General features: G+C 39.9%; 1 protein-coding gene across 14 annotated transcripts in view; it reads right to left on the bottom strand.

The window, feature by feature from the left end:
• IQSEC1 (IQ motif and Sec7 domain ArfGEF 1) overlaps positions 1-22,684 on the bottom strand; it is a 595,321-nt gene that overhangs the window by 103,594 nt on the left and 469,043 nt on the right. For all 14 annotated transcript variants that reach the window (XM_053303424.1, XM_053303427.1, XM_053303440.1 and 11 more), the window contains one exon: positions 1,973-2,255. In XM_053303424.1, the coding sequence (XP_053159399.1) occupies positions 1,973-2,255 (283 nt within the window). The remainder of the gene's footprint in view (positions 1-1,972; positions 2,256-22,684) is intronic.

Genomic DNA, 22,684 nt, shown 5'->3' with positions numbered 1-22,684 from the left:
TGCATTTTCAATTATGAAAATTCGTTATGTTACTATCATATACTACAAATGATTTTCATCATTTCAGTAATCTTAAAGAGTGCTAACAACCGTAATACAAAAGAAGACATTTAAATTAGAACAAAGTAAAGTTGAAATTCACATATAACAAAATACATTTTAAAACATCATGTGGTTATCCATAACAGAAGTCCAAAATATGATTCATCAGTTGTAAACTGAAACCTCATTTAACTATTTCATTCAAACAATTCTTTATATCAGAAGATCACTCAAAAGTCCCAATATTTTATTATATTTTGTTTTTCTGCATATTTTCTCCAGCATGCTGTAAAACATGTTCTCAAACTAAACTGCATTGGTCAGTCACACTGACCGCTTGATTGATTTCACATGAAGCCACCTTTGAATCAGGGCCATGCTACATGTCCCTGGTCTACCTGTCAAAAGTTTCATCCCACTTATACTTTTCTGGAACAGTGTTATTTTTGCATTGATTAATACAAACCATCTTCCCTCCTAACCAGGTGCAGAGGGTCCGCTCTGGTTGCATATGAATGGGAGACCAGAAGTGTGAGCACTGTAAAATATTCCTCTCAGGCGATGAAGCCACTCTGGAAATAGAAGAACGTTCCAAATTCCCTCTTTGGCATCTCCATGATAGGGCTGAGAGAGATTCCTGCCTGTAGCCTTGGACAAGCTGCTGCCAGTCTGTGAAGACAATACTGTGCTCGATGGACCAATGGTCTGACTCAGTATATGGCAGGTTCCTATGTTCCTGATAGTTTTTATAAAGAACTATATTATCTAGGAATTTTCTGGGTATTTAAATATTCTAGATTAATATGGGCATCACAAGTTAAATGGCATGACATTATCCATTACTCACAGGAAACAGTTTATTTTTATGTTTCATTGTTAAGAAAACTTCATTTACGTTCACTTGTATGTAGCTGACATTCTGTGCAGCCTTAAGAGGGTGGAGCAAGAGCTTTGTCCTTTCAAGGAGATACCAACCTAACTGTAAGCAAGACATGGGGAAGTGACTTTTGCTTCTCTCCACTCCCCACAAAAGCCCTTTTCGCATCCAGAAATATATCCCTGAGAGCTGTGGTTCCTTGCAAAAATTCATAAACACAAAGCAATCTTATGTAGATTAAACTAAGACTTTATTCAGAAAACAACTCCATTTCTCCTTCTCTTTTCCTTCCCTTTTCTTTCTCACTCCAAAACTCTCTCTACAGGATCCCCATTAGGACAAACTTCTAATTAACAAAACATAAAGGTTTGCTAGACAGAATACAACAAACTCTTTCTGTACCCTTCTAAGGCAGCACATAATGTTAGCCACTGAATGCAATTTGATCAGACTACAATAACTACAACTGTAAACAGCTGTGACACAAATGAAAGTGATTTCACAAATAAAAGTGACACAAATGATGATTGCCTTTTCAAGAGAAATTAACTATTTGTCATAATATGGAACTTGCTATATAAAGTTGTACGTGCAATAAAGCTCAATGTGGGAGAGTCACGATGTCACATTAGGCTTACAGTCAAAGCTGTCATAGTCAAATCCAGCACTTGGAACATATTTAGTACCTGCTCATAAATGAAAGTCAAATGTTTTCATTGAAATGATAGGACTGCTTGATTTTGCACTTATATCACTAGCTATATTCCTGGTTTTAAACTGGTTTTAAACTGGTCTTCCTGGTTTTAAACTGCATATACTTTCATTTCACATAGTTTCAGAAGTTAAGCATATGTAAAATAACACTAGTTCTAACTGAAGGAAACAAAGCGCGCGCTCTCTCTGTGTGCCAAATTATGGGATAAACTCAAAATCACAAACACACATGATTTGTTTTCCAGGTAAACATAAATAACCAGTTCTCTTTCATAACTTTATAAAGGTTATACACTTATAAATTGTATTTATTAATTAAACAAAATGCAGCTTAAATACCTGCTTATCTTGCAAGTCAGATGAGAGTTCATAGCTCTCTGAAAGTGACCTTGACCTTTTAATGGCTTCTTCTTCTGCTTGTTTTCTTAGTATGGATGTTGAGTGCTGAAGTTTTGGCCTCCGAGGCCTTTGCTGCCCTGGAGACACAGAATACAGCCCATACGGAGAATGGTCGTAGTGGTCTGGGCTTATAGCTGAACTGTGAGTTATAGCTCCTTGATGGTAAGTAGATGGGCTATCCAATGATGTGCCAGTTTCACTTCCAGGAGCTTCACCCTCAACACTAAAAAAAAAAAAAAAAACAGAAGATGGAGACAAATATAATTAAGCACACAGCAAAGATCCCAGTAGGCTATTATTCCATATACAATCAATACATCCAGAATTCATTCATTATATTTGTACTATTCAGTTGCAATCATTTGTTTTGGGAAGCTATAGGTAATCATAATAGGCCTAATGAAATAGGTTGTTGGTGTTTTTTTTTAAGATCTGTAGTGCAACACAACAAAATTAATGAAGATTTTCAGCATTAGGTTTCTTAAGCATTACGGAACCACAAAGTCATATAATCATTAGTAATAATGTCTGACTAAAAACTATGTATACTGATAATAAACTCAAGTAATCAAATGCTCATTAGTTTGAAAGTGAAACAAGGCAATTCAAAAATAAGGTAGTTAAAAAAATAAGATTTCTTACTGTGGGGACTCCCAAGCTAAGTTTCTAACATAAAAGAAAGATATTTTTTATTAAAAGTGGTTTTGTTAGCATTTAGGATCTGTGAGAGTTTCCCAAGGTCTTCCAAAATATGCTTGGAAATTAGAACTCCTTTCATTTCCTGGAAATGGGGAATATTGATTTTGTTTGAAGAGGAGGGAATAGAGTGGTCTGGAGTAGGAAAAATGGAGTGAATAGGAAAGAGGAAATTGGTCTGCTCAAACCCGTAACATCTTATCCCAGGTGAGGGTGGGGATTAGGGCCATGTATTATGTGTGTGTGTGTGGGGGGGGGACTTTCCTTCTTGCACTACACAGGGATGTTTCAGGAGAAAGATCAAAAGGGTACCTTTCCTTTCCCACTCTCAGATCGCCTCCTTTATTATATAGGAATTAAACTAGCAGCTAGCCTCAAACCTGACCCTCTAATACTATGTGGTACAGCAGGGGATGAAAAAGTGGGTGCAACACCATCAACAAGGCTTCCTATTTCAAGCTTGCAAGAGTCCTGAACAGAAGCAGCACTGCTCTTAAGGAATGGCGACACACTGCAACATTTTGTTGGGGGTTCCCACTTGCATGGTGGCTCCAAAGAGAATGGAGATTGGAGTTTTTACATTATTTGACTTCGTCTGGATTATCTGTGGAAAACTGATTTTTGAATCATCACATGTTCCCACCACATACACACACACCCATTCAAGGAAGCAACATTCAACATGGTAACACCCATTCAAAGAGGAATATTCAGAGACACTTCCGTTTTTTAAAAAGAAAAAAGAAATCCCTGGATCCCATTACACATAACATAGCAATAACTGGTGATATTGCCTATCAACTCTTTGGAAGAATAGGCATTGTGCAGAATAAAATTAGTCCCTTTGCCCTCCTAAACAGCTGGACAATTAATTTCTGACTCAGCTATACATACACAACCTGGCAGCTGGATTGGGTCTGAGACCATGACAGAGCACCCATTTACATGCATAGTTTCTCATCTGAGTCACAGCAGGAAGGAATATCTGTTTTAGAGAGGAGAGCTGGTCTTGTGATAGCAAGCATGACTTGTCCCCTTAGCTAAGCAGGGTCCGCCCTGGTTGCATATGAAAGGGAGACTTGATGTGTGAGCACTGGAAGATATTCCTCTCAGGGAATGAAGCCGCTCTGGGAAGAGCAGAAGTTTCCAAGTTCCTACCCTGGCTTCTCCAAGATAGGGCTGAGAGAGATTCCTGCCTGCAACACTGGAGAAGCTGCTGCCAGCCTGTGCAGACAATACTGAGCTAGATGGACCAATGGTCTGACTCAGTATATGGCAGCTTCCTATGTTCCTCATCCAACTAGAGGTATAGGAATACATGTTTTCTAGCTGATCAGGTTTTAACTCTGTTTCTTAATCTTACTATTACATACCTGGATGTGTGGAAAAGAACAACACTGAAAGTGGCACAAATATGGTTTCATTTCAAAATATGAAAGAAAATCACATTAGTTTTCTCTTTGATATGTCATAAAGTTGCAATAAAATGTCAAATTGAATTTAAACCAAGAAACTGTTCATTTAACTTAGATGGAGTACTGAATACCCAACTTTTGCTTAAGAACATAAGAACATAAGAACAGCCCTGCTGGATCAGGCCCAAGGCCCATATCGTCCAGCATCCTGTTTCACACAGTGGCCCACCAGATGCCACTGGAAGCCACAGAAGGAGTTGAAGGCATGGCCTCTCTCCTGCCATTACTCCCCTACAACTGATACTCAGAGGCATCCTGCCTTTGAGGCTGGAGGTGGCCCACAGCCCTCCAACTAGTAGCCATTGATAGACGTCTCCTCCATGAAGTTATCCAAACCCCTCTTAAAGCCATCCTGGTTGTTGGCTGTCACCACATCCTGTGGCAGAGAGTTCCACAAGTGGATCACGCACTGTGTGAAAAAGTACTTCCGTTTGTTGGTCCTAGACCTCCTGGCAATCAATTTCATGGAGTGACCCCTAGTTCTAGTGTTGTGTGAGAGGGAAAAGAATTTCTCTCTATCCACTTTCTCCACACCATGCATGATTTTATAGACCTCTATCATGTCTCCCCACAGTCGTCTTTTTTCTAAACTAAAAAGCCCCAGGTGTTATAGTCTTGCCTCATAAGAAAGGTGCTCTAGGCTCTTGATCATCTTGGTTGCCCTCTTCTGTACCTTTTCCAGTTCAACAATGTCCTTTTTAAGATGTGGTGACCAGAACTGTATGCAGTACTCCAAGTGTGGTCGCACCATAGTTTTGTATAAGGGCATTATAATGTTAGCCGTTTTATTTTCAATCCCCTTTCTAATGATCCCTAGCATGGAATTTGCCTTTTTCACAGCTGCCGCACATTGAGTCGACACTTTCAACAAGCTGTCCACCACAACCCCAAGATCCCTCTCCTGGTCCGTCACCGACAGCTCGGATCCCATCAGCATATACTTGGAAGTCGGGGGTTTTCGTCCCAATGTGCATCACTTTACACTTGCTAACATTGAACCGCATTTGCCATTTTGTCACCCACTCCCCCAGTTTGGAGAGATCCTTTTGGAGCTGCTCACAATCCATTTTGGATTTCACTACCCGGAAGAGTTTGGTATCATCTGCAAATTTGGCCACATCGCTGCTTACCCCTGCTTCTAGATCATTTATAAATAAATTAAAAAGCACCGGTCCCAGTACAGATCCATGGAGGACCCCACTTCTTACTTCCCTCCATTGTGAAAGCTCTCCATTTATACCTACCCTCTGTTTCCTGTCTTTCACCAGTTAGCAATCCACACATGTACTTGTCCCCTTATCCCATGACAGCTAAGTTTCCTCAGGAGTCTTTGATGAGGAACTTTGTCAAAAGCTTTTTGGAAGTCCAGGTAGACTATGTCAACTGGATCACCTTGATCCACACACTTATTGACACTCTCAAAGAAGTCCAAAAGGTTGGTGAGGCAAGATTTACCTTTGTGGAAGCCATGCTGGCTCACTCCCAGCAGGGCCTGTTCTTCTAGGTGCTTTATAATTTTATCCTTGAGGATGCTTTCCATCAATTTGCCTGGAATGGACGTTAGGCTAACCGGCCTGTAATTTCCCGGATCGCCCCTGGATCCCTTTTTGAAAATCGGTGTTACATTTGGTACTCTCCAGTCCTCTGGTATAGAGCCCGATTTCAGGGATAAGTTAAATATTTTAGCAAGGAGGTCAGCAATTTCACATTTGAGTTCTTTGAGGACTCTTGGATGGATGCCATCCGGCCCTGGTGATTTGTTAGCTTTCAGTTTTTCCAGACAGTTTAGAACATCATCCCTTGTCACTTCTCTCTGACTCAACTCTCTAGCCTCCATCCCTAAAAGGCCTGGTTCAGGAACAGGTATATGCTCAGTATTCTCTGCCGTGAAGACAGATGCAAAGAACTCATTCAGCTTCTCTGCAACCTACATATCCTCTTTAATAATCCCCAACCTTTGAGAATAGGTATACAGGCAAACCTCTTTATTTGCAGAGTCATTATCCATGGTTTTGCATATACACGGTTGGGAAATGACACCCAACCTCGGTGTACGCATTAAAATACCCAGGGGAGACACGCTGACCTCACATATCTGTGGGTCAGGGGTGGCCAGAAATGACCATGGAGATAATTTCTGGCCACAATTTTAGGGATTGTAGCGACAAATGGCTCCTGTCAAAGAACCGTGATTTTTGCTGTTTGGGGGGCACATCACAAATCGGGAGAGCAGTAGAGCAAGTTAAGAGGCTCCCCTGCAAAAATCAGTCGATTTTCAGCCATTTGGGGGCCATTTTCAGCCACTTTGGAATCTGTGATCCGATAGGGCTCAACCCTGCGATCCGAAAGGGATCAACGATCTGATATTCGCAATTTCTGTATCCACAGTACAGCCACAGAGTGGAACCTCTGTGAATATCGAGGTCCAGCTGTACTAGACATTCTACCCTAAAGAATTTCATCTCTTCTCATTCAGGATTTTATTTTTAGTTCCTCTAAAATTCTAAAACTTTAAAACTATGAACTAAAAGCCTGACTAAACAGGTATGTTTTAAATATGATATACATGCCATATATCTCTCCATAATACACACACACACACTGCTGACTCAAATGTAATCGAACATAAACATTATCTACTGTAATCAAGCATAAATTACTCCAACTGTTGAAATGATCTCTGTCCCTGTTAGACAAATCTCTCAGCAACCCAGCTAATAGTTCAAAGTACAAAAGTTCATTCTCCAGAGGACATCAATTCCGTAAGAGATCTAGGGTAAAAAGGTCTAAATTCCTCTGTAGCTGAAGAAAAACTTGGAGTTTTTACTATTGTAGATAGTTACAATTTACAGCCATTTCTACTTTGTTATCTTTTAAAGGTTTAGTATCCAAAGGGTGTTTGCATGCATATATTGAAAATACTGAAGTTGAAATTTTTGTCTTAAAGATACAGATGCATTTATTCTAAACAGAATTCAAGAGTCACCTAGCCCACTCTTTTGCAGATCATTTTGAATTTTATTTTATTTAACACATTTTAATACCACACCATATGCAAGTCCATGAGCAGTTCACAATCTAAAAACACAACCATTAAAACACTAACACAATTTAAACAATTTAAAATACAAATAAAAATTCTAAAACTTTAAACCTATAAACTAAAAGCCTGACTAAACAGGTATGTTTTATATATTATTTATTTTATATATCACCTGACTCCGAACGCTCTAGGCAGTTCACAAAAATAAACACAACAAAAACTGTTAAAAACAGCAATTAAAAAATTTAAAACATTCAGAGATTACTAAAAGCCTGGCTGGAAAAATGCTTCTTAAGGGCTCCTTTAAAGGCTGGCAAAGATGTTAAATCACAAATGTCTATAGGGAGAGTATTCCACAGCCTAGGAGCAACTATAGAAAAGGCCTTTTCCCAAGTCACCACCAGACAAGCCGGTGGCATACAAAGATGCACCTCTCTTGATTATCTCAATATGCAGTGGGGATCGAGCAGAAGGCAGCGCTCTTCCCAGGTAACCCAGTCCTAAGCCATTTAGAGCTTTAATGGTAATTACCAGCACTTTTATTTTGCCCAGACACATATTTGTAACCAATGCAATTGCTTTAAAACAGGCATAATATGGTATCTCTGAGACACCCCGGAGACCAATCTAGCCACTGCATTTTGGACCAACTGACATTTACGAACTACACTGCATTGCAGTAGTCAAGCCTAGAGGTTACCAGAGAGTGCACCACAGTTCTGAGCTCATTATCTTCAAGGATCGGACATAGCTGTCATATCAACCAGTTGATAAAAAGTGTTCCTGGCCATATCCTCAATCTGAGAAACCAGGGTGAGGTCTGGGTCCAGAAGCACTCTCAAGCTACATACCTGTTTCTTCGGGGGAAGTGCAACCCCATCCAAAACAGGAAGATCTATCGCGTCCCTCAAAGCACGACCCCCTTACCACAAGTACCTCCATCCTGCTTAGATTCAGCTTCAATTTATTATCCCTCATCCAATCAATTAATAGACTGGATGAGGGATAATAAATTGAAGCCGAATCCATTACTGCCCATAGGCAGGGATTTATTTATTTATTTATCGTATTTCTATATTGCCTAATATGTAAATACGTATATTTAGGCGGGATATGTCATTTCCTGATGATGATGTCACGTAGATGTTAAAAGGCATTGGAGATAGGATGGAGACCTGAGGAACACTGTAGCTCCTATTTCAGAGAGCAGCTATCTCTGAGTGACACCATCTGGAATCTACCTGAGAGATAGGAATGGGACCACTGCAAAGCAGTGCCACCTATTCCCAAATCCCCCAGACGATCCAGAAGTATACCACGGTCAATAGTATCAAAAGCCACAGAAAGGTCCAAAAATACCAAAAGAGTCACACTCCCTTTGTTCCTGATAGAAATCATCAGGACCAAAGCTGTCTCCACCCCACACCCTGCTTTAAAGCCAGTTTGAAATGGATCTAGATAATCAGTATCCTCCAAAACTGCCCGGAGTTGATCAGCCTCCACTTCTCAATTATCTTGCCCACTCAAGGAAGTTTGGAGACTGGCCTATAATTATTCATCACTGAGGGCTCTAGGGTAGGCTTCTTAAGCAACGGTCTCACAATTCCCTTCTTCATATAAGGAAGCATCCTGTCCTCCCTCAGCGAGGCATTTATGATGTCAACCATCTCTAACAGCCTCCCTGCTAGATATTATAAGCTATGTTGGGCATGAGTCCAAAGGACAAGTGGTAGGCTGAACACTTCCAAGGAGCTTATTCACATTCCCAGGACACTTCATAAATTGAAACTGATCCATTCAAATTGAGCTAGAGGAGTTGATATATATGCCATATATCTCCAGAATTTCAAAATATATGGCCATATATCACTATATATATTTATTCATTTTATTTATTTAATAACTTTGTATACCACCCACTACCAAAGTTTTTAGGTGGTTTGGAGTACTGCTGATGGATTACCATCTTATTTATTTATGTGTTGTTTATTTTTCTATGTAAACCACTTTGAGAACTTTGGTTGAAGAGCGGTATATAAATATCCGCAGTAGTAGTACTACTGCAGCAATATTGATTACTGCTGACTTGCTAGACTGTAGTATTTTTTTTGTATACCTAATGGGAACCTACTGTATACAGAACTTTTACCACAAGACTAGTACAAGACTTTACAATCAGGTTCCCTTTATTCCATGTGGCGATACTTTATAATATTTTCCTTATTTGGCAAGATTTTTTTCCATTCCTCTATTATTGAACTTGTAATATGTCAAATCAGCTTTAACAGGTTTTCGGGCAAGCTATGGGGTGGAGACTGCCTTGGTTAGCCTGATGGATGAACTCCATTTGGGAACTGACAGAGGAAGTGTGACTCTGTTGGTTCTTTTGGATATCTCAGCGGCTTTTGATACTATCGACCATAGTATCCTTCTGGAACGCCTGAGAGTGCTGGGGGTGGGAGCTTTCTTCGGGGGAAAGTTATTATACTATATTATATAGTTATTATACCTAACTATAATAGGGCAAGGGGAGACAGTAGTCTGGCAGCCTTGCCCCCCCCCCCGAGGAAGGTCACATGACTGACTCCCCCAGCTGTGCACCCGCCCGGGCTTCCTTCAGTTTTCATCCTCCAAAATTGATGTGTCAAGACCTGGAACTACCAGAACAGCATGTCTTTCTCTAGTACCATTAAATGACTGGCATCATCCACAATTTACAAAACTTTAAAAAAAATAATTTAGGATGATGTTCTATTGTGGCACATAGGAGAGATATATGCTTTTTGTTACCACTATTCAGCCTCATTTAAGATTTCTTTACTTCATGAGCTGAGCTTCAGTGGGGAGGGGCATTTTAAAATCTTGTCTCTGGGCCCACTCCAACCTTGCTGTCCTTGGGTGGGAGGCACTGTTTTACAGTGGTTCCGCTCCTACCTCTTGGATAGATTCCAGATGGTGTCAATTGGAGACTGTTGCTCATCGAGATCTGAGCTTAAGTATGGTGTCCCTCAAGGCTACATACTTTCTCCAATGCTTTTTAACATATACATGAAATCGCTGGGAGAGATCATCAGGGGATTTGGAGTCAGGTGTTCCCAGTATGCTGATGACACCCAGATCTACTTCTCCATGTCAACTTCTTCAGGAGCTGGCATATCCTCCCTAAATGCCTGCCTGGAAGCAGTAATGGGCTGGATGAGGGAGAATAAACTGAAGCTGAATCCAGAAAAGACGGAGGTACTTATTGTGCGGGGTCAGAACTCTAGAGATGACCTTGATCTACCTGTTCTAGATGGGGTCACACATCCCCAAAAGGAACAGGTCCGCAGTCTGGCAGTACTTCTGGATCCACACCGCTCCCTGGTTTCTCAGGTTGAGGCGGTGGCCAGGGGTGCTTTCTATCAGCTTTGGCTGATACGCCAGCTGCACCCATTTCTCAAGATCAATGACCTCAAAACAGTGGTACATTTGTTAGTAACCTCCTGGCTTGACGTTTGTAATGTGCTCTATGGGGGGCTGCCTTTGTATGTAGTCTGGAAACTCCAGTTGGTTCAGAATGTGGCAGCCAGGCTGGTCACTGGGTCATCTCAGAAAGATCACATTACTCCTCTGCTGATGGAGCTTCACTGGCTGCCAATAGGTTTCCGGGAAAAATACAAAGTGCTAGTTATAACTTATAGAGCCCTAAACGGCTTAGGCCCTGGGTATCTAAGAGAGCATCTTCTTCACTATGAGCCACACCGCTCATTGAGGTCATCTGAGGAGGTCCATCTCCAGCTACCACCAACTCGTTTGGTGGCTACACAGAGACAGGCCTTCTCGGTTGCTGCCCCAAGATTGTGGAATGTGATCCCTGCTGAGATACGATCCTCTGGCAGTTTTAAAAAAACACCTGAAAACCCATCTTTTCACCCAATCTTTCCCAGCTTTTTAAAACTGTCTGTTTTTAATTTTAAGGCTGTTTTTAAATTGTGTTATTTTAACTTTTATATGTGTTTTAATTGTTTTTATGTTAACCTCCCAGAGACAAAGGTTTGGGCAGTATAGAAGTTTAATAAATAACAACAACAACAACAACAACAACTTTAATAAATCTATACTGGATCGGTCGTCGCCCGGGTCAACAAGGACCGCGCCAGGTGCTATAGTCCCTGGACATCTGGTGGCAAGTGGGCAACAGGACTCAGGATCTTCAGTTGAGCAACCAGGGCTGAAGACAGCAAAGTTACTGGAAGAAACGTCGCTTAACCGAAAAAAATATACGAAAAAATGCAAACAAGGAAATAATGATCTGCTATTACAAGTCTAGTCCAACTAGAAGAGGTTATTTAAAAAGAATGTACCAAATTTGGAAAGAGAAGCATCCAGATACAGAAATAACAGAACAAAGGCTAGCAGATCAGAGAAGATTCATAATAAGAAATAAAGTATTCACAGGAGTTGAGCTGGAAGAACTGCAAAGAGCAACACAGGCTCAAGATATGGAAGAAGAATTACCACCAATTGAAGAAGTTTCTCAGGCGCAGGTGGAGGAGGTGTTGGAAATCGAGGATGCCACTGTTACTGAACTGTTTCAAAATCAAAACCAGGCAACCACCCCTTTGCATTCACCTCAAAAACCCAAATGCCGTTTAACAGAAAAGCAGCAAGAACTAAAGCAAAAAAATAACTGAGCACATGAACCAAACAACCACCAGGGTTCGACTTCCAGCTCTAAAAACAGTTGTCAAAAAACAACTCGCTCAGGCATTAAAAGATGTCAATGCTGCACTTGCAGAGATAACAACCAAGAATTTGCAAGAAACAAACCAACTAATGTACAGTGCAGCAACAATAACACCACAAGAGCTCGGATATAAGATCAGTGGACCTGTAAAAAAAGAAAGCAGTACATCACCTAAATGGAAGATTAGATTAGAAAATAAAATCTCTAGGCTTAGATCAGATGCTAGTAAATTGAAAGATATGAAAGACAAGAAGCTGAAGAATGAAAACACCAAACAGTATCTGATCCAAAAATACCACTAGATTCAAGGAAAATTAGAGAAGTCCTGGAAATAATAAAGCAGCAAACAACAACAGTGTCAAAGAAGACTATCAGATACGAAGCCAGAATTACACAACACAGGCAGAATCTCCAATTCCCGTCGAATCAGAGACGTTTCTACCAAAGCATAGAAGAAGAAACTGCAAGAAACCTATATAAACCAATTAAAGAAGAAACAGTGCAATTCTGGGAGAAATTATGGGACAATCCAATAGATTATAAAAAAGCAGGCTGGATGAAAGAGGTCAAAAATGTAACTAACAAATGCAAGATCTAATAATAACACCAGAATTAATAAGTGAAAGAGCAAAGAAAATTAAAAATTGGACTGCGCCAGGCGACCATGAACTGCATGGCTTTTGGCTTAAACACCTAACAAGCCTTCATAAACAACGATCAAAACAGTTCAATCACATTTTGCAAGGAGGTGATATTGAACAATGGCTAACAACTGGGAAAACTCATCTCATCATGAAAGACCCAGCCAAAGGTGCAGTTCCAAGTAATTATAGACCGATAACCTGCCTGCCAACCATGTTCAAATTATTAACTGGAATAATAGCAGATGAAGTGATGCAACACTTATTAACTAACAAACAGCTTCCAGTTGAACAGAAAGGAAATTGCCCAAACACCAGAGGCACAAAAGACCAGCTGCTGATTGACAAAATGATTTTAGAAAATTGCAAGAGAAGAAAAACAAATCTAAGTGTTGCATGGATTGACTGCAAGAAAGCGTTTGATTCATTGCTTCACACATGGATACTAAAATGTTTAGAAACAACAGGTGTCAGCAAAAACGTTCAGATATTTATAAAAAAAGCAATGAGCATGTGGAGTACATAGTTAACAATCAATGGTGAGACACTTGAACAGGTTAGCATTAGAAGAGGCATTTTCCAAGGGGACTCACTATCCCCTCTGTTGTTTGTAATTGCCATGACTCCACTTTCACAAATACTAAACAAAACAGGCCTTGGATACCAAATATCTAAAACATCAAGTCAAATCAACCATCTGCTGTACATGGACGATCTGAAGTTGTACGGAAAGTCCCAGTCAGAAATCAAATCACTGCTAAACACTGTCCGTATATTCAGTAGCGATACAGCAATGGAGTTTGGACTAGACAAGTGTGCTGCATTAATAATGAACAGAGGAAAAATAACAAAAACGGAATAGAACTGCCCAATGGAAGCAACATAAAGAACCTGGAAGAGAAAGAACATTACAAATACTTGGGCATTCTCCAGGCTGATAACATCGCACACACTGAAGTTAAAAGAAAAATTGGAAGTGAATACATCAGGAGAGTTAGAAAAATCCTCAAGTCCAAACTCAATGGCGGGAACACCATACAAGCCATAAACACCTGGGCTATACCGGTTATCAGATACACTGCAGGAATAATAGACTGGACCCAGGCAGAGCTAGAGACGCTGGATCGTAAGACCAGGAAAATCATGACCATCAATTATGTTCTGCACCCCCGCAGTGATGTAGATAGGCTCTACCTCCCTCGCAGCTCAGGTGGAAGAGGAATGCTGCAAGTCCATCAAACAGTAGCGGAAGAGAAAAGAGGCCTTGCAGAATATATCAAGGACAGTGAAGAAGATGCACTTCAAATGGTCAATAATGAGAAACTATTCAACACCAATGATAGAAAGCAGGCCTACAAGAAAGAACAAGTCAAGAACCGAGCAGAAAAACTGAGAAATAAGCCCCTGCATGGTCAATATTTGCACAATATAAGTGGAAAATCAGACATCACCAAGACCTGACAGTGGCTTAAGAATGGCAACTTGAAGAAAAAAACAGAGGGTTTAATACTAGCTGCGCAAGAACAGGCACTAAGAACAAATGCAATAAGAGCAAAAGTAGAAAAGTCAACAACAAACAGCAAGTGCCGCCTTTGTAAAGAAGCAGATGAAACCGTGGACCACCTAATCAGCTGTTGTAAAAAGATCGCACAGACTGACTACAAACAAAGGCATGACAAGGTAGCAGGGATGATACACTGGAACATCTGCAAAAAATACAAGCTACCTGTAGCCAAAAATTGGTGGGACCATCAAATTGAAAAAGTGGTAGAAAATGAAGATGTAAAAATATTATGGGACTTCCGACTACAAACATCTGCCACACAATACACCAGATATAACTGTAGTTGAGGAGAAAGAAAAACGAGTCAAAATAATCAACATAGCAATACCAGGGGATAGCAGAATAGAAGAAAAAGAAATGGAAAAAAATCACCAAATACAAAGATCTACAAATTGAAATTGAAAGACTGTGGCAGAAAAAGACCAAAATAATCCCAGTGGTAATTGGCGCCCTGGGTGCAGTTCCAAAAGACCTTGAAGAGCACCTCAACACAATAGGGGCCACAGAAATCACCACCAGCCAATTACAAAAAGCAGCTTTACTGGGAACAGCCTATATTCTGCGACGATATCTATAACAACTGACAATAAAATTCAGCCATCCCAGGTCCTTGGGAAGGACTCGATGTCTGGATAAAACAAACCAGTCGATAACACCTGTCTGACTGTGTAAACAAGAAATAATAAATAACTATCATTACCACCACAATGACATTTTTATGACAACACATATCTTATTAATAACCTTTTATAATAATAAAACATTAATTTGAAAGTATGTACAATATTTGTATTTCTGTTTACTTTGAAAAAAGTAATTGTCTTTCTACATTTCATATTGTGTGCATACATGCATGTACTTTTGGACACAACAGGTGACTTTACATGTAAAGTGGCTGTCTCAAACTGCTGGTTCCTTAATAATAATAATAATAATAATAATAATAATTCAATTTCTATACCGCCCTTCCAAAAATGGCTCAGGGCGGTTTACAAAGAGAAATAACAAATAGATAAGATGGCTCCCTGTCCCCAAAGGGCTCACATTCTAAAAAGAAACATAAGACACACACCTTGCAAATGTATGTTCCTGGAACAAATCAGTACTTTCGTCATTCGAACCCAGAAATGTCTGCTTATCCTGAAGCACCTCCACCTTGCAGCTCAACATATGTAACCTAAATTTGGAGCTGGTTACAAATGTCAAGTGATTTGTCTGATATGTTGAAATGAAACTGATTCTAGGATGGGATACACAAAAGTAGAATTTTTGAGTAGCTACGATTAGGTTTCACTCAGCACTTTAAAAAAATGAACACAACTTATTTTTGCTTTAGATGCTCTTCTTCTGTGTAAATCCATTCTAACAACTCAGGAAGAATATCGCCATGTGTTACAACTCATGTACAATGTCTCCACTACAACAACCACCTGGTTACCTTATCTGAACTTTAAGACGACGACCTTAGGAAACTGCACACACCTCTTTTCAGCCTCTTCCCACTCCCCGCCCAAAATTATTAGGGAACCTGAAAGGTTCCCTGCATTCTTTTCACTAAAGACAGCACAGAGATGTTTGTTTACTGTTTCCATAGGACATATATAAAAATTTATGCCCACAATAATAAAATATATAATCAATTTTACAAGTATCACACCAAGGATACTAATAATCCTTCTGACTCAATCAAAATTATTTGTTCTAACTGATCATGGTAATTATGATTGCTATACCATTTCTGATGGTATAGCAATCATAATTATTATGATCAGTAAGCACATTTACATGACCACAGTGGTGCTGAACTGGTTTTAAGAAATATGTACTGTATATGAAAGATTGTTTTCTAAGCAATTTTTGTGTGTGATGTTAGAATGTTTTAGAACAGGGCATATCACTTATTCCTGAAAAGTTTCTGATGCTCCAAGTTTACATTGTCTCCCACCAACCTACACTTTTAAATAAAGATATGGTTTGTGCTTTCATCTCTGGTTTGTAACCAACATTTTATACCCTTGTATGCACAATTTAGATCCAGCTAAGTTAATGTTGCTTTCTAGTGATCTGAAGTGGGCTTTTGTCATCAATTCACCTTTGTTCACTTAGAAGGCATTTCAGATTACTTCCATTCTATTCTGTCTGACACCAATGAGTAAGACTGAGCTGGGTATCCTAAAGCCATAGCAAAGTCTGACCAGGAACTTCCAAAGATCCTACAAACAATCCCTGAACAAGTATTTAAAAACCTCAGGCACTGCAAAACAGACTTACTGCGATATAAACAATACACTATGATCTCTAAGCACATGTGGAATTTTTGGAAAAAATCATAGTTTGGTCTACCTGTCAAGGTCAGCAGCAAATTTCTGTGTCAAGTAGCAACCTCTGAGCAGAAATATTTGACTGAATAAACACTCTAGGTAGCATTCACAGTTATTCTTAGTTTGGAACAGAAGTCATTACTTTGGAGCACTTTGCAATATTCACTATTATTTATGTGCTGATCTGAGAGGGCCCTTTAAGAGCCTCTCAAGAGCTCTATGAGAAAAATGCTGGTAAGGGCCACATTTCCCAGCACTCCGTCCATGCCTGCCAATATGGTGCAGAGGCTCAAAAGGGTTCTGTTTCCCTTAAAGGAGCCCCCAGTGCTGGGCAAAGTACAGCACTACACAGTGAATAATCATTTCCACATGGTGCCAGGGAGACTGTACAGTGTATTCAGGTTGAGCTCATAAATCACGCAAGTCCAACAAACAATTAGAGGGCCACACAGTGTTGATTGGGGCCTCCACTGGCCCCTAGCCTTACAATGAAAAACAATGCTTGGAAGAAAGCATTCATGTTCCATACAAAGGACAACTGAAGATGCTACACATTAGACAGATAAAAAACTGTTCATTAAAAAAAAATCATGCACATAGCAAGATAATCCAAATTTTGCATCCCGATTTCAGTATCCAAATTTGCATAAATTCTGTTCTTTTGAGATTTTAGATATGAACATCATACCTAAAGAAGAGTCAGCTCAAGGTATATCCATCCAGTATGCCTTGGGCTGATCCGTCGTTAGGTCAGCCCAACCTTTCCTTCTATTATATAGCTTCCAGCTATAGAGCGGTATATAAATGTAAGTGCTATTGCTATTGCTAGTGCTATTATGTTAAAATGGCTGCTACATCATGACAAGTTGGAGAAGAATTCAGTCTTGTGTCATCAGTAAGGTGCAGATATGTCACCACTGTGTCTTTTTATGAGTATACAAGACACTCTGTTCTGCATCTGCATAAAATGCAGAGGCTAGGTGCTCAAGGAATAAATAAATGGGCATAAATGGATTCTGACACATTTGCATCTAAATAAAAACCATGTATATAGGAGCACATTTGCTTCCAAGTCCTTTTTTTGTCTTACAAATCCAATTTAAGCTTATTTTTCCTTCTCATAGCTCTGGTTCCCATACTGTCTGTCTGTCAATGACTCTCCCTTTATAACTAAAGAGAAGAGCTGCATATTATTATTCTAGATCACTTTTAGTGGGTCTATTGGGACTGACTGTACTTTTAAAAATGTACTTTCAAGATTTTAGGACCAGAGCAAGTGGAAAACCCCATATTTCAACTACTTCTACAGCCAATACATTGAAGACTGCACTAGGAAAAGTGGTTTCCTTCTGGAGAGCCACCAGAAAATGTATGTGCAGTCACAGGAACTGGTATGCAACTATAGTATGAAACAAGAAATAACTGCAGACCTACTCTTATATCATTTTAATAGTCTCCTCTGTGCTGTTCCACTGTCAGCCTTACTCCAGCAACTTCCTAAAATAAGAAAAACTGTTACCTGGCTCTCTATTGCTAAGAGATGAAACAGCTGAACGATACAGAGATGCCTCAACATGAGGATGAGATTGAATTGCATGCCAAACCAAAAAAAGAAGGAAGTAGTTCCTGCCAAATCTCTGTGGAGATGAATGAACAGAGCAGCCAGCTAGAGTACAGAAGGCTAGTGTCAGGAGAATGTTAAGTGAACTAATGATAATCAAGCTACTTATTTGGAATAAGGTTTTGGAAGGACCCGCATGAGTTCTGGAACAGCATTTAAGTCCCAAGAAGAAAGCAAGAGCTCCGTTCTAATTCAAATCACAACCTTACTGCTCTGGAACAGCAATACTGACTTCAAAATGGGTTGTGGAACAAAGCCTCTATCAGTGTAAAAATCTGTAGTAACAATAGAAAGATGCCTGCAAAGATTTAAAAATATGAAAAAGCATATTGTTCCTATAACATCAACAGCCTGCATAAACCAAAACTTTAAAATAACACTTTAAAAAAGTACATTACTGTAGGGCCTTTTTTTTTTTTTTTTAAAGAACAAGATACAAAGTGGTGCGGGGCTTTATTGCTAATTTAACTGTAAATGATATCTAATACTTCACATCTAATATTCTCACCCTTACTGGCCCAGTTCAGATGACACTTCACAGTTGTAATGAATCCTGATTTCATGTGATATCCCTTAGTCACAAGCCCATGCATCTCTCCCGCCACTTTATGAATGAGGGGAAAATGATTCTGATTTGGCTAAGAAGAAGCCAGGATATATTATAATATCTGAATTGAGCAATCCTGGATACAATTCCAGTTTCAGGTCTTAGTTTATTTGCAAACTTTGTCTAGAATAAACCAGGATCACTCAAATCAGTTATCATGACAATCCTGACTCTTTCTAGGGCAGTGGTAGGCAACCTTGGCTCTCCAGCTCTTGCTGAACTACAACTCCCATCATCTCTGGCCACAATAAATTGCAGCTGGAAATGATTGGAGTTAATCTCAGCAATAGCTGGAGAGCCAAGCTTACCCATCCCTGTTCTAGGGGGAGAGTATATCCTAGTTCCATCCATGTAACAGCTGAAACCAGGACTATTCTAATGGTTAATCAATGGGTAACAGAACTGCAAGAGTCTAGGCTGGTTCAGATATCATATGGAACCTCAATTTATTTTAATGTAATCTAGTTTGCTATAATCTAAACCCACATCATGGTACTGGCCAGCGTGGTGTAGTGGTTAGAGTGCTGGACTAGGACCGGGGAGACCCAGGTTCAAATCCCCATTCAGCCATGAAACTAGCTGGGTGACTCTGGGCCAGTCACGCATCTCTCAGCCTAACCTACTTCACAAGGTTGTTGTGAAAGAGAAACTCAAGTATGTAGTACACCGCTCTGGGCTCCTTGGAGGAAGAGCGGCATATAAATGTAATAATAATAATAATAAGAATAAGAAGAAGAAGAACCGTGATTTATATATCGCCATCGAACCAAGATCTGAATTGTATGTTTGAATTTGATTTGTCTACCTAGGTTTTGCATAGCTGTAGTTCTGCATTACAGCCAAACCTAACACTGTAGTTTGATTATCTGACTTCCACTTTCAAAGGTTGCAGCTCACAGAGCCCAGAACAGCCATGCAACACAGCCACTCAAGGCTGCAAGTGTTTCTAACTAGTGCCAACCTGAAAGTTTTCCTAGTCTGCCGAGCAACTTCTTATGCCCTCTCTCCAATCTTTGCCTAGAAACAAAGGAACAGGCAGGATTCACCTTTCTTTTTAAATCCATAGGCTTTCAAACAGAGAATTAAAGCCTCTGCCCTCCTGCAACTCTCATTCGCAGAGGAGCTGAAATGCAGTAGTCCACTGTCACAACAACAAGCTGGACATTACAGGTTGTGAGTACTGTCTAAGATGTTGCCCTTATGCAACGGGGCCATAGCTCAGTGTCTGAGCTTTGCATGCAGAAAGTCCCAGCTTTAACCCATGACATCTTCAAGGTAGGGCTGGGAAAGTCTCCTGCCTGAAGCCTTGGTGAGCCACTGCTGGTCAATGTAGAAAATACTGAACTAGATGGACCAAGGGTGTGACTTGGTAAAAGGCAGCTTCCTACGTCCCTCCTCCTTTTTTGCCAGTTAGTCCAATGGGGATGTCTTGCTGCTGTCCCTTACAAATGGAAACTTAAGCAAGGTATCTGTAGGAAGGAACACTCAAGAGACATTTGTACAGCCCTGCAGAGTCACCTGCTGACAAAACCCAAGAAGCATGCAGAACAAGCTTTCAAGAATGAGGATGTTTCATGTTCAAACACCACTATGAAGCTCTGCTCTCCAAACTTTGTTTCTTCTTTCCCTCTCATAGCTCTAACACTTCAGGGTAATCCTCCCCTACTATTTCCTCCTCTCTCTACACAGTAGAACTTCATCAACAAGAAATTTTCCTAGGTTTCCTCTTCTACCTCCCACAGCTCTCTATTTTCTGCCAATCTGTCTTACTTTTGTTCAGGTAAACAATTTATGTCAAGTTCTTGCCTAACCTACTTCAATAATGCTATGAGGTTTACATTGTGAGGATAAATACGTACACTGCTCTGGGATCCTTGGAGAGGGGGATATAAATGCTTTTTAAAAATACATTAAGCAAGCCCCCAACTTATAAACACAAACTCGCACATACAAAGAAGTCACAGCGCTTGGGAACTATATGCGTTCTGAATTATGAATGTCTGACTTACAAATGAACTTTTGGAACACAATCTGTTTGTAAATTGGGGACTCCCTGTACATCACTCCCCCCCCTCCCTAATTCTGGTTCCTTTCAATGCCTCTCAACTTCCCCAATAGGCCTTAGTGTTTCTTTCAGCTAGTCTGGAAGTGGGTAGAAAATGTAAACAGTGCTTGATGCAACACTGCAGCTGGGGAATGGAAGGTTTAGCTTTTAACAGCTCCTTTGCATTCTGTAGAGAGCCGAGATGTTCTGGAGTTACAAACGCAAGCAGAAAGAGCCGAGGGAGCTTGTTCCAGGCAAGCCTGCCCCATTTGCAACTAGGACCTATGGTTGGGAAGTAGATGATGGGTTAAAGGCTTGGCAGGAGCAGGCCAGAGAAAGACATATAGGCCCCTTCATGGGAGATGAAGACAGGAGGCATGCCACTTACAATTCATTGTTAAGAGAAACAATCTGAGCACTGATAAACTGAGAATGGCTCTGCAGTTTATTTCATAAGCCTAAACTAAATTTAACAGAGGTTTGCTTAATGTCTGAACCAACCCTCTGTCTTAGATTTGTCTATATCTGGCATTACTTTCCTAAGATGTAAAATGGGGCAGGGAGGGACTGAAGGAATATAATTACTTCAGTATATTTTACATAAGGTCCATATTAATGAGCATATATACTTTGAAACATGTTTGTTTCTCTCTAAATGACTCCTTTGGGGGGAAAACAAAATGAAATATGAACACGTGAGCTTCAAAGCCCACCCCCCTCCTTCTCAACAATTTATTTGTTGCATGTTAGGTGACTTACAAATTTCCCCATAGTATTACCTTTAAAACTGCAATATATCAATTGAAACACCATTATGTGCAAACAAGATCATATGTTTTTCTCATTGGGAAGTTCAGGAGTCAGTTAATTCATATGGAATTGAAATTATGATTGCTACAATGGGGAAAGAGAGAAAGACAACTGCTCTGTTTCAATCAAATAAAATTACCACTACGCAAACAGAAATTGATAAAAATAAAACCCATCTAACTTGTGGACTCCTGATATGCATACTGTCTATTCAGGTGTAAAACTATGTGGATGTCCTTTTTCACCCTTCTTTAAGCCATTTAATGCCTTGACTGTAAAGGTGGAAGCAGCAGCCCTGTAAAACTTCCCAGGTACCCCCTTCCCTTCCCTGCCTTTTAAAAACCCCTATACTGGGAAATGAATCTATATCACACTGTAGTGCAATTTTCACAGTGCATGCAGGGTCAAAAAGCTGTGTGTGGTGAGGGGACATCTGACAAAGGCCATTAGTCAGTAAGATTTCCAGCACTTCTGTCACTGCCTGCATAGGCAAAGAAGGAAAAAGGCCACTGTGCCACCACTGGTAAGCCTCCTTTTAAATTATGTCCTTCCAAAGACAAGGATAGTGAAAGGACCACTAATTTTAAAATTTAGATAAATAGGTAATGCAATCTGTTTGGGTCTGAACTACTTCGACTATAAAATACCCTGTATTCAATTTAACATACCAAACTATTATTGTTATTCAACTAGATCTAAATCAACATGCAGAGACCTTTGAAGTTGCAACATACATCCAAAAAGCATTAAGAACTAGTTATAGAATCCCTCCCCACCCTCAATACGGTAAGATCTGAAGCAGAACCAGACAACATGCAGCTTTAGATCAGAAAGTAGCATCAATGCCCTATAATGAGATGGTTGCTTTTGTAGTACAGGACTACAATATTAAACACTAAACTAATGGTTACTAGCTCAAAAGCAGACAGGCTTTGGTGGTTCCACAATGCAGAATAAGATGTAAAGACATGAATGTAAAACAGAATTTCTAGTAATATAAAAATAACAGGACCACCTTTTTCCTTGTTGAAAGGGCATTAATTTCACATTTCATCAGAAAGAAATTAAAATACTCTTCCAGTCTCATGCACACTATTATTCGCT

The sequence above is a fragment of the Hemicordylus capensis genome, chromosome 2 (assembly GCF_027244095.1).
Source record: "Hemicordylus capensis ecotype Gifberg chromosome 2, rHemCap1.1.pri, whole genome shotgun sequence".
In the NCBI taxonomy this organism is placed as follows: domain Eukaryota; kingdom Metazoa; phylum Chordata; class Lepidosauria; order Squamata; family Cordylidae; genus Hemicordylus; species Hemicordylus capensis.
This window is presented reverse-complemented; position numbering and strand designations above follow the sequence as displayed.